Here is a 13,176-nt window from a genome sequence, read left to right as displayed (position 1 = left end):
ATCTCACCGAGGAAGAAGAGTTTCTAGTCGACAGCAGAGCCCACAACATTCTCGGCGGCGTCCATCTTCTCCATCTAGACCTCGAATGTTGCTCGTCGGGGAAGAAGAAATAATCGAAGATGCAACCCGTAAGAACTCTTAAGCCCTCTTTTACCTACAAGCTTTATCGTGCTTTGAAAAGGGGTGGAACTCCTTTGAACTACATTGACGAATTTCTGAAAGACAAAGGGTTCAAAAATGAAACCTTCTTTTTACGTACAATGGAACGGTTGGGAATTGCCCCTGCTGGGTCGGCAAAAGAGGCAATGGCAAACATTCCAATTGATCCACGTGTTAGAGGGCTAAATCAGCCAAATGGGAATGATGATGACAAGCTATACAGTCAGTTTCAACCGAGAATGGGTGTTGCGTCAAATATTCGAGGCAAAATGACAGATTTGTTTCGATCGGAGGAACACAAGCATCTATACTCTAAGTTGTTGAAGCGTGGGGTCATAAACCCTAGAAGTGTGGATTTTGATTCCTGTGAACGTTAATTTAAGGGAAAAATTCAGTCTTCTTCAACTTGAACAGTTCTGTTCTGAATCTACAGAAGCCTATGCTGAACTCACTGCATATTTCTATTCGAATCTCAGTTTCTTAGATGCGAATAAATTCTCTTTTAGTGTCCGAGATCAAGACTATGTGGTGGATGTAAATATGTTGGCTGATGTGATTGGGGTTGAGAGAGGAAGATATCAACCTTTCAATGTCTCTATTGCTCGTACTACGTTGGAACTTGTTAAGGATAGAAGGACAGAGGGAAAGGTTTCCTACTCAAGGATGAGTGCGTTCAACATTATGCTTCACAAGATTGTGATCAATTGCCTCGGACCGAAGTCTACTTCAAAACCGATGTTTCAAACTCGGAGGCAAAGCTGATATATGCCATCAATGCTTTGGAAAAAGTTATCTCTTCCTCACACTATTATATTCCACATGTATAGAGCAATGGTGAAGGACAAGGGTCAACTTCCTTATCCAGCTCTTGTGACAAAGTTATTCAGACATTTGAATGTTCAGCCTCCCCGGATTCTCTGTGTTCAAACCTGTGATCAAATGGTAGTGGGACTGAAAATTGTGTCTAAAATGCGTCTGAAGGAACTCAACAAGGTGTTGGAGAAATTCAAGGAGAAAACCCCTGTCAAATCTCATCAAATCTCTTCGGCAGCAAAAAGAAAAGGGAAGGAGCCCAAGATTGCTCCATCCAAGAAAAGAAGAGCTCTCATTGTTGAGGATGAAGAAAATGAGGAAGACATCACCATTACTGCAATGGCATTGAAGAATCTGAGTCGTTCTGTTCCAGAATCAATGGAACGACAAGAGAAAGACTCTAAACAGAGGACTGAAGAAAGAGAAGATTTGGAAGCAGAAGAGAAAGAAACAGAAGAGAGAGAAGCTGAAGAAAGAAATGCAGAGGAGGAAAGAATTGAAGAAGAAGAGGAAAGAGGAGATCAAGAGGAAGGAGAGCATGAGGAACATTCTTCTCCACCTGAAGGCATGGAAACAGGGGGAGATCGTGAGAAAAGAGGAATGTCCTCACATCTTGCTATTAGTGAAGGAGTCAGCCGCTCTCCAACAGATCCAGAGGACATCTATGCTTCTCAATTTCCTGATGAGGGACATGATGTTTCATCGCCCAATCTACGTGGCTATGCTGATTTGCCATCATCTACATTTACTCCATCTGATTGTGCAGAAGCCAGTACGCAGACTGATAATTCAGCAGATTTTCGCAGAATTCTTAATGTTCTCCTAGAAATGCGGGGTCAGATATATGCTCTGGGATGTGAAGTACAGAATTTGCAGAATGCGAGTCAAGCTTATTCAGGTTCTTTAAATGATCAGATCCAAGCCCTTGCTCTTCAGATTCAAGCAAATGCTAAGAGTGAAGAGGTGACTCAACTGAAGGAAGATTTGGCAAAGCTGGAAGGCATTGTCCAATCAATGGGAGATTTCCAGCTTGTTATACCCAAGTATTCTTGATTCCATCTTAACCTTTTTTTATGATGACAAAAAGGGGGAGAGATGTGATTTGAACTTTGAACCTTGAACTTTTTTTAACTTGAACTTTTAATTTGTTTTGATGTTTGACTTGACTTTTGTGTCTGGATGTGGACTGGATTTGGGATTTTGGATTGACTGATTATATTAAGTACTATTGATATCTTATGGATGGCTTTACTTATATGCAAGACTAACATATTTTCTGTGGTTGCAGATTCTAGTATTATCAATAAGTCATTTATCTTTATGAAATATCCATATTTGCTTGAGTAATGTTTTGCAGGTCAAAGTTATCCAAATCTGTAGGAAAGTTTTGTCACCATCAAAAATGGCAAGATTGTTGGAGAAATCTTCCTGAAGTATTTTGAAGCTAACAAAACGTTTCCATCAATATAGTCCGAAGATTTGCAGACTCTACTATTTTAAGTCCGAAGACCTCCGGACTGCGGACTCAAGACTCAAAGTCTATTCTCATTGACGGTTTCTAATCCATTGAAGAAGGGTTATCCAGGATTGGATGTTTCGCTAAGGATTTGATCTTATCGACTGGAGAAGATCTCTTGGCTGGATATGACATAACAAAATCCTTTATTGATTCAAAGATTGAGGATCCGATGATTGGCGAAGTATACTTGGAAGGTTCTACTTATGGAAACCAAGATCCTGATTGTATGGGCGAAAGGTGATTGATGGGCTATCGACATGTTCCTTAAATAGCTCGAATGATCTTCCTAATTGATTCTATCCAATGGGAAGATTGGAAGAATTCCTTTGGTAAGTGCCAACGGGTATAAAAGGAAGACGTTCCAGTTGTTCGAGTGTGTGCGCGATAGAATAATTCCAAAGTCTGAAGCTCTTTGTTCTTAGTCAATTCATTTTCTGAGCGAAATCTTGTACACCAAAAGAGAATTCATATTACTGAGAAACCTAAAGAAAGTGTGGTAGAGTATCTACATTGTGGAATCAAGGGAGAACCTTGCTGTAACATCTCTTTTGTTCATAGTGAAATTCAGCCGGTGGGCTGTCAGTGCGGAAGAGTGGACGTAGGCTTGGAATAAGCCGAACCACTATAATTTCTGTGTTCATTTTCTCTTCCCTACTCTCTGCTTTAGTTTGATCATAATTCGCCTTGTTAACGAAAGGAGAACTTCCTATCTATTGTCTGCTTAGTATTGCTCTCTTATCTCGAGAAAATATTTTTACACCTATTCACCCCCCTCTAGGTGCTTATACTAGCTATCTCAATGCTCTTCACTCTCATAACATAAGAAATCAATGTTCCTGTGATCAACTTCTAAGATGGCATTAAAATAGTAGAAAAAAGGAGAAATATCTGAAAGCACCTTCTTAGGTAGGCGATTCAAAAGTCGATAACCTAAAGGAGGCCTTCTAAGTATAGTGCTTGGTGCGGAGTGATAAGGAAGGTTTCAAGAACCGAGATTTAAAATAAATAAATAAATAAATAAACTCCAAGTATAGAGCCATCAATGCTTGTAAGATCCAAAAGGGACTGGAGATAGTACCACTCTTTTCGGCCTTCATTGCCAGTGAAACATGGTTGAAACCTCTATACAGGGAGGCAAGAACCACTGGAGCAAGAGCAACACGTCTACTGTGCGCAAGATTCATGGCTATCTGAAGATAATCTTTGTTGACCTTAAGTGTGGAGCTGAAGAATATGAATCTCGATAGCCAGTACAGTAACAAAGTGATATGCTCCTTATTGTCAATAGGTCCGGTCGCCTTACCAAACCATTCAAGGAATTTGCTACATGCACGGACCCCATCTGAGATGATAAAAGGGATCTCGAATGTGGACAGTTTGTCAACAGAACAACCAAGCAATTGAAAGCCTGTTATAATGTGCATATCCAAGAGGATGACAGTCAATCAGTCATGGGTCCCCAAGGAAAAAAGAAGCAGTTAGTTGAAAGGGACCAGAAGCTTATGGTAGACCTTACTAGTCCCCAGGTTATATCATAGGAAGACATGCTGGTTGCAAGTGCCTTCTCAATCCCTGTACCTACCCAGGCAAGTCAAGTTGTCTCATCATCCCTTAGTTGGAGATACCATTTATGAAAATCAGCTTCAAACGAAGGAAACCCACGAAATTGGGGAGACGTTGAGGACTAGATGTCCCAAAAGGAGCAATGTTGGAAGGCCAAAGTCTCACACTTAATAGGAAAGCAAGCTTGGAGTGAAGGAGGGACCTTGTTATGGTCAATGAGACGGGGACCCAAAAGAGAACATCCCGTCATACCTTCAACAATATCCAGTAGGCTAAAACAACAATCTTTGGCATGTTTCCATGTTTGGACAGAGCCACAATTGTTGATGTAATTTGGTGTGTCATATTCAAAAGATTTCTTTAGTGCCATGGCGAATGATGAAGTAAAGATGAAAAGAATTGAGAAGGAGAATTTGGAAATAGGGCAAGAAGACAAAATGCACTAATGGAATCCCTAAGGAGATACTGGTAGAAGACGACGGCTTAGAGAAAACGAAAATAGTTGCCTACGAAATTAGAGGAGACATGTCAAGATAATATAGGAAATAGAAATCCATAACAAGGAAAAGATGTCAGAAGTCAGAAAGGTATGATCGCCTTGGAAAATCGTACGAAGGTGAGATATTTCTTTAAAATAAATAAACTCAAATTTATTTCTTTTAAAAGGAGACATGTGTTGACACTCAAAATTACCGTTATTGTCGATACTAACCATGAGGGGAATAATAAGAGTGAAATGCCCCATTTTGTTCATGAAAGCTAAGGATAGCCAGCGTTTGTGAAAAATACTTGAGATAGGTGCCGACAGAATTCTAAACACAATTCCCAAAGTCGACAGCAAGGTAATTAATTGACACGTGTCAAGCTATAAGAATAGTGCATTAGACTTGAGGTTTAAGTGAAATTAGCATTGAATTCAAGCAAGAATAATTGCTGCGTGAAATGCATATAAAAATAAGAAGTCGTTATTTACTTGATGAGCAAACCACACAAGCCTTGTCGATAAATCAAGAAACAGTTGCTTATGGATAGAGTTGCCAAGAAGAAATGGAAAATGTGGAGAATCCTAAGAGTAGCGTCCAAGGGGAAGTAACTTACTAATGGTTATCGGTTCCCCATATAAATACCACAACCTGTCCAATGAAGAAGCCCCCCGCACAACACAACAGCTATCTTTATTTTATTACATTTTAGCTGTAGTTTTTCAAGATTCCCGTCATAGATTATATTTCGACATGTTTCTCTATTAGGTTCAGCATCGTTGATTAAATTTTGGTACTGTTCCCCAAGTTTAGCGTCATTGATTAAACTCCAATATTGTGTTTCTTATCTAGAAGTATTGCTATTGATTAAATTCCAGTTATACACATAAAGCAAGCTGTGTCGTGAATTAAATTCAAACATAGTTTAAGTTGGAAGCATAGACTATCTAGCTACTTGTGTCCAGATTACACCATTGATTAGATTCTGGTGTAGTTTATGCTCAAAAGCCAGTAGTCTTTGAGTCATTCAAGTATTAGTCATCAAGGTTGTACATACAAGTTGAGAATAAAGTTTACCCTTGTATTTAATATTCTCTTTTCAAATTCAACACAAAGCTCGAGTCTCCTATGATAAAATTAAAATGCAGCATTTGTAGAGAGATTTTTTGTGGGAACCAAAATCGACAAAACAGATGTCATCTCTCAAAGCACAGAATAGACTCCTGTTTTCCATGTATTCGTTGTAACATCCTCAATTTTGACCCCTATCTTAGGTGCAAGGAATGGACTAAGGATTGGTATGCCAATAACGAGAATAGGATGTGAGTCAATTTTAAGGATTGTTCATGAGCCAACTAGACGATTAGAGACAAGACGACTCTAGATGAGGGTTACGTTAGACTAGAGCGTTCAACCATGGAAAGACCATTAGACCATAAGGATTGATGTGAATGATCACGTGCCGTCATGAGTCAATCAATGGATGGATATAGATCGATTCAGCTTGAGTATATACTGGTCGCGGGTGACTCTATACAATCACTGTACCATTTGTGAATGGCCCTAATCCGATTCCACGTGACAGTGAGCTAAGGCAAGTCGATTGATCCTACACAATTACATGATAGCCGAAAGTCATTCATGGATCGATCAGATTCAAATATAGGTCACGCACAGAACTTCAGACAGACGCCGAACTCATTTCAAGTTTGGTCGCGCGAGCACAGTCGATGCCACTTAATTAGCATAGGTTGCGTTAGGGCCATTTCCGATAGAAACTTAATCACAAACCCAGTCCAATTATTGGTATCCATCATAAGTGATCTCAACTTATTTATGTCCCGTTAAGATAGTGATTATATAATCTTTTCTATGATCTCTCATCCAAATTTAGATTATTTGAGAGTGAATTTTGGAGGTTAGTTCATTAATGAATTAAGCCCTAGAGATGAGACCAATTTAGTTTATTGAGGTTTAATTGAAGTGAGACAAAAATTCAGGGGCCATACAAGGAGGATAGGCGCCATTTTACGAGGGAATTGGAAGAGAACAAGCCTTGTTTGGATAACTAGACTAGTCGCTCTTGTAACTAGAGCATTAATTGGGCAGTGGTTCTCCAAGCCAAGAAGCCATCATTAATTTAGGACAATAATTGAACTTGCCATTAATGCTAGGAAAACACTTTCTCTCTCTTCCATTTCTTTCTTCTCCAAGTTCTTCTTTTTCTCTCATTTCTCTCCCTTTCTTCCCCGCCAACCCCTCACCTCTCTCTCTCCCTCCCTCACGCCTCTCTCCCCTCTTTCTTTCTATCTCGGTTGCCGCTTTCTTTCTATCTCGGTTGCCGCCGCACCACTGCCGTCCACACACCATAGCCCTCGTCGCTGTTGTGAGCCATGAGCCGTGAGCTGACCCGCCGTCCGTCTTCATTCTCGTGTTGGTTTTGTCAGTAAAATCCCTGACTTTTAGCTAGGGCGATATGCTGCATTGTTGGGCTTTGTTATGTCCTCGTCTATGCTTAGTTGTATGCACGTTAATGGTTATTTGTTTAGTTTACTCATGTCCTTGGATTTGCAAGTGAAATTCCGATCCACTATGTTATCTTGCATTGATCATCGTACGGATCGATGAGTTTATCTTTGACGTGCTAGATTTGGTGTGTTCTTGAGCTAAAATTCGTGGAACCAAAGCTTTGAGCGGTTTCTTAAATTCTGACTTTGATTTCAGTTTTGAAATTGCTAGGCTTTTACTGTTTTCCAATTTTATAAAGCTTTTTGTGGTTCAAATTTGGTGAAACTTTCTTCATAAAAGTTGTTCAAAATATCTTGATCCATAACATACATTAATTTCAATTTTTTTTCTAAGGTGAAATAATTGATACAAAAGTCTGATCATTTACCGTGTTAAAATTATCTAGCGCGGTAAAAAAGAGTATTATCTTTCTCTATATAATAGTCATTGCCTCTCTCTTTCCCGGTACTTAGAGCGAAAGGCAAAAGGCGACACATACCTGCGCGTGCACTGTACACATATCGAGAGATATAATTCTTTCGTTAATACTGAAATAATTACAGTCTGATTTCCATTCCGTCGTTATCTCTTGATTGAATCTTCGTCGTATTGTTGTTTTGGATTCGGGATAAATAGTAGAGCTTGTAAAGGTAAAGCCATCATGGGCGGAGCTTCTTCTTCTTGGATTTGGAAGGAGAGAACTTGGCCTTAGTAAGCTTGAAGGAAATGAGCTGATTTATGACGACCTCCCGTAAATTTGTATTTAACAGAAGATAAAAATCTTTTTTTATTTTTATGTGTTTCACGAAACCATTTTTTCTTTTTAAAAAATAAACATGGAAAAGTGGTAACTAGCTTCAAATCAAAACTGGCAAATTCAAAAATACAAATTAGGAAAAGAATTAAAAATAATAATAAAGAAACTGACAAGAGAGGGATGGCGCGGAGGCGGGAGCAATATGCAAAGCTTTGTTTAAAAAAAAAAAAAAAAAGAAGAAGAAGTTAGGATGAAAATAGATTTTCCAAAGTTAATGGAAGGTAATATATCCTGAGTTAGATCCGATTTTATCTTGAGATTTACTCATGAACATGCCCATGTTGATACCAAAAAATAAAATAAAATAAACAATGTGACTCGGGTCATTAGTTGACTCACGTGAGACTTACATAAAACGTATCATTCTGTAATGATGGATGTTCGGTGTTATTTTTACTAGTCTATGCAAAAAAAATTTGTATTCTATTGGACCAATTGCAATTTTGCTTCAGGGCACAATGGAATCTTTCCACCAAGTATTAAGGCTCCATTTGTTTTGCGAAAACAATGACTAACTTAGAAAACATTTTCCTAAAAACGATCGTTTTTTTTTTTTTTCGGATGATTCGGGAAACCCCAGAAATCGACAGCCGGCGGGAAGAATTGCCGCTGGGTAAGTCACGCCGGAAATCACCACCCCATGCCACCGGGTAAGTCACCAAGTAACTCCACCAGCCTCCTTGCGTTACAAGGGATTCGAACTCCTCACCTCTCTCGCAAAGGATCACAGAAGCCTACCCAGCGGAGCCACCACAGCCAGTGGTTAAAAATGATCGTTTATATTGCTTAGACAAAGAAAAATGTTCATTATATACAACAATTCATGACAAATATTTTCGTGGAAGATAAATACTTTTCGTTCATTCATTTTTTAAGTGATATAAGCTATTATTTCTGAAAATTCCTAATAATTCATTTTTTGCGAAATAAAAATTCTGTTTCAATATAATTATAATAGAGAAAAAAATTACCTTTTTTTTTTACTTCAAATTAAGTGAAAAATAAAATGTATTTTGACATACTTTTTTTCATAATAATCTAAAAAAAAAAATTGAATTTCAAATATACATAAAAAAAAAAAAAAACAAGTTATATGTAAACCCACACATGGACTTAACCGGAAAAAAAGAAAAATCGATGGATGGCATTTATTAAAAAGAAATTGAAATGCAAAATTTAGCACTGTTTATTATCACTTTCCCTTTTCTATTTGTTTGTTTGGGTTAATACCCTGAAAAACCTCAAACTGGTACACTTATGACAAATTTATCCTAAACTATTTTTTTGATCATGAAAAATCTCAAACCGGTATACTTGTGATAAATTTACCCCGATTAACCATAAACTGGTATATTTATGATAAATTTACCCCCAACTAATTTATTTGACTGAAAAAAATCCCAAATTGGTAAATTTGTGACAAATATATCATCCACTAAATTGTATTAATACCACAAAAAAAAATCACAAAAACTGTAAACTGTCATAAACATAGCGTAAAATCTCAAATTGGTATATCAGTTAAGTAATTTAACTTAATAATTTGATAGTAAAATTTAACGAAAAGTAACAAATAGTAAATTTGTCAGTATCTGGGATTTGGGGTAAATTTGTCAAAGGTATACCGGTTGGGATAAATTTATCAAATGTAAAATCAAAAATAGTTTTGAGTAAATTTGTCACAGCTGTACTAATTTTGGGTTTTTTAGGATATTAATCCTTGTTTTTAATATGGAAAAAGAAAAGAAATATTGACCATTACTTTGAATAAATGGGGGCAAGGTGAGGCCAGTTTAGTATTTTTTTTTTCTTTTAAAAAAATCAGTTTGGTATTTTCTTTTTAATTTTTTTTTAAAATTTTTTGGGAAAACGACCCGGCTGCTCGAAACGCTGATGAGAGGAGAAGCTCCGGGAAAGAGGTCTGGTGAATTCCTTCCGCCTGCTCCAGCGCCCCGGAACCTCCATACCCCCACCTGGGACAACCATCCACTGTCGCGAAGCATCGGAACCTTCCCCCTTCGTCCTCTCGAAACCCAAGGTCAGTCTCGTCTCGTCTCGTCTCGTCTCGTCTTGCTACCCCTTCAATTTTCAGTCGCAAAGATTCGTCCTTTAAGCTCGTATCGCCGCGACACTCGCTTCTCCTCCAACTCGCTGAACGCGGGCGACCCTTTTCCCCAAGCCGTGGCCTCGCCACGGAACCGGCTTCAAGTTGGTTTTTTGGCGGCTGGTCTGTCGACGCGCGGGACTGGTCACCCATGAGCGCCTGCGTTTCTGGGGTCGTGGGTTTTTTTGTGTGATTCGTTGCCCCTGGGGGGTGGGGTGTTGGATGGAGGTTTAAATTTGGCATTCCAGTGAAGTTGGCGTGGCATTAGCTGCGGAATTGTTCTTGAATGGTCGGTGGCGCTTGTGTTTATGGCCCTTTTGATTTGTGTAGGTGAGGGAGATGGGTGAGGAAGATGACTCGATCGAGCAAGCCGTCGCCGCGAGGAGAGAGAGGCTGAGAGCTCTCAGAGCTGCTCAGGAGCTGCTTAATGCTCCCAGCGAGGATTCTGCTGCTCAGGCTGATGGTAAGTCGGATGGCGAGAATGAGAATGATGAGAATGATGAGGATGACGCCCAAGAGGAGTGAGTGCTTCTTGTACCTCTTCTTTCTTTTCTTTTCGCGGATGATTCTCGTGATATTCACGAATTTCTTTGCTTCGGGGTTTTCCTTGCGATATCTTTCAATGTTCTTCATGTTTGGAAGTTTACTTCATAGTTTGTAGCGAGAGCCAGATGAGTTTACTTCAGGGTTACTAGCCAGAGCCTGATGACCATATCCTTGTTACGTATCTGGATGGAGACAGAGAGAGAGAGAAATTAACTATTTCCATTCATAGGACTTGTGTTACCAATGCATTAGAACGGGAATCTGTTGCGCTGCAGTCCAATGGGTTAATTCAACATATTTTGTTTTCATTTGGTATTTGTTATAGGCTGTTCACAAACTTATCTTGCATCCTTTGTCCTCAGTGTTCTCTTGCATCCTTATTGGGGCTTATTTTTGTTTCATGGAAACTTCATTGCTTAGCCCTTGACGACCCTAGATACAAACTTTCTTCCACCTTGGAAGTATTAGGAATTAGCAGAAAGATCTGTGTATAATATTAAAAGTCCCGTGGAATTTTCACACCTGATCGTTTTCAGTCTGGTGTACTGACTCAATAGAATTCTCATGAAGAAATAATTCAAAGAGGGAGCACGTTGTCTGTTTACTGTTATCATTCATGCCCCTAATACCAGCATATGTGCTTAGTTCGGCTCTTGCTCTAACTCGGATGCTTGAATTTGGTGCAGAAACCCTAGCATGAAATTCCGAAACTATGTTCCTCATGATAAGCAACTTCAGGAGGGAAAGGTTGCACCACCTGTTCTACCAAAATTTGAAGATCCTGTTGCAACAGAACCTCCTCCAGCTGAAAAGAAGGTGGGCTTTGGTTTGATTGACTGTAGCACTTGTTCCAGCTTTCCCATGGTGCTTTAAAATATTAGTTCTCATTTTGGATATTCTGTAGGACCCATTTATAAACATTGCTCCCAAAAAACCTAACTGGGACTTAAGGAGAGATGTCCAGAAGAAGCTCGATAAGCTTGAAAGACGCACACAGAAGGCAATGTATAAGATTGTTCGTGAGTATCTTTCAATCTTCTTTTCTGGTGGATGAAACATCTTTTATTTGTCTCCACTGAAGGTCTAGAAGTTGATTAACAGTCATGGTCCTAAGCACTGCCTGGAGAGTGAAAAAGAATTCAATAATATCATCTTTTGTGCCTCCTACCAAATAGAAGTGCAAATCAAGTTAAGCCTGCCAGATGCCACACCTTTTAATGGCTAGGCTTAGTTCTAATTTTATTCATCTTTTCATCTTCCTGGTAATTCCTGCCACACTGGGTTTGCAGCTCTAGTATTGTCTTTTGTTTATGATGTGTTTGAAGAAGAAAAGACTGGTTGATTTGGTATTATTGTCGAAGAAAAATTTCAATCGGGCCGTGGTTCTAGAAGGGGATATTTCTGTCCACAACCTGTTAGAGTGCAAAAAGGATTTGATTTACCTCTCCCTATAGAAAGTAGAAGTAATTGCATGAGAGCTTGCTCTCATGGGGGCAAAAGCATCTGTCCTTCCAAATAGTCCGGCTCTTTTAATCTTCTTTCACATGATGGTTGGTGAATCTGTTGACAAGATGCTTATTTTCCATAGAAGGGGAGAGAGAATGTAACCTCTGCAGTGTATCGTCATTGAATTCTTCATTTAAATTTCTTGCGAAAAAGTGCAAATTGATAGGTATGCTATTCTAAATTTCTGTGGGATAAGCTATTCATCTTCAGTTGTTAAAGTGCCTCAATGATATGAACTCACTGGGTATAAAGATGGAACCTTGTATGTTGGAATTGTCTGAATTGTCTACAACTGATTATGTATGCTTCTCTATGGATCTCTATCGTTTCCTAATGGTTATCAAGGCATCAACATGCGTATCTGTACAGCAAATGACGACAGATACCTTCTCTTTGAACCAGCATGGCTCCTTTTCTCAGTTTCTACTTTCCAGATATTACTGGGAGAGTACTCTTAGGCATATTGGCATACATTGTGAACTGATAAAATATTAAGTTCTGTCAGTAAGCGATTACTAGGTGCATAATGCAAACATTTTTCTCCCCTTTTATTCTTGTGCTGTTCGTAAATGACATACCATAGTTTATGATCATATTTATTTACATGAACTCGGGGTCTCTTGGTGCAGAGGAGCAGGAGAAGCAAAAGGAGAAGGCTGAAGAAGATGGTGAAAACGGAGCTAGCGAATAGTTAAATTTTCGATGCTTTCGTGCTAAAATGAGATCAAAATGTTAAGTCCAGAAAGATCTTAGGGAAGGTGAAACCTCGTTGGCTGTGTAACCTACGAAGAACTGGATGGGGGGAGCTGATACTCCTTACTACCCTCTGTTACATGGGCTGGCTTTCTTTCCATGAATCATCTCCTTGCAGGGCCTTTAACAGAATCGAATGGGGAACAAGAAATGAAGGGAAACTTTCCCTTCATGTTGTCTTTTTAATTGATATTGATTTTTTGTTGCTAGATGATTCTACATAACGATTGTGAATGATTTGGGATTTTGTTATAACGCCAATTGTCCCCTGCACCTAAAGCTGATAGGCTGAGGGATGAAAGTTTTGGTCTTTGATAGATACTCTCCATCATTTTACAAATAATGTTGCCGGGAAAACAGAAAAGAAACGACCTTTACATGAACATGCGAAGAACCAGAAAAAGAA

General features: G+C 39.0%; 1 protein-coding gene across 1 annotated transcript; it reads left to right on the top strand.

Moving 5' to 3' along the window:
- Positions 1–9,744: 9,744 nt before the first annotated feature.
- Positions 9,745–12,868, top strand: LOC120286731 (coiled-coil domain-containing protein 12-like). Its single transcript, XM_039299185.1, has 5 exons — positions 9,745–9,899; positions 10,296–10,486; positions 11,198–11,327; positions 11,416–11,530; positions 12,647–12,868. Exons 2-5 carry the CDS (start codon positions 10,305–10,307, stop codon positions 12,706–12,708), a joined length of 489 nt encoding a protein of 162 aa, XP_039155119.1. The 5' UTR covers positions 9,745–9,899; positions 10,296–10,304; the 3' UTR covers positions 12,709–12,868.
- Positions 12,869–13,176: the final 308 nt, after the last annotated feature.

Source organism: Eucalyptus grandis, chromosome 8 (genome assembly GCF_016545825.1).
Source record: "Eucalyptus grandis isolate ANBG69807.140 chromosome 8, ASM1654582v1, whole genome shotgun sequence".
Lineage (NCBI taxonomy): Eukaryota > Viridiplantae > Streptophyta > Magnoliopsida > Myrtales > Myrtaceae > Eucalyptus > Eucalyptus grandis.
Note: the sequence above shows the minus strand (reverse complement) of the source record. Positions and strands in the feature narration are given on the sequence as shown.

Coding starts and splice junctions, on each gene's coding strand:
- LOC120286731 (XM_039299185.1), top strand. CDS start 10,305: ATGGGTGAGGAAGATGACTCGATCGAGCAAGCCGTCGCCGCGAGGAGA. Junction 10,487..11,197: donor GAGGATGACGCCCAAGAGGA/GTGAGTGCTTCT, acceptor AATTTGGTGCAG/AAACCCTAGCATGAAATTCC. Junction 11,328..11,415: donor CTCCTCCAGCTGAAAAGAAG/GTGGGCTTTGGT, acceptor GATATTCTGTAG/GACCCATTTATAAACATTGC.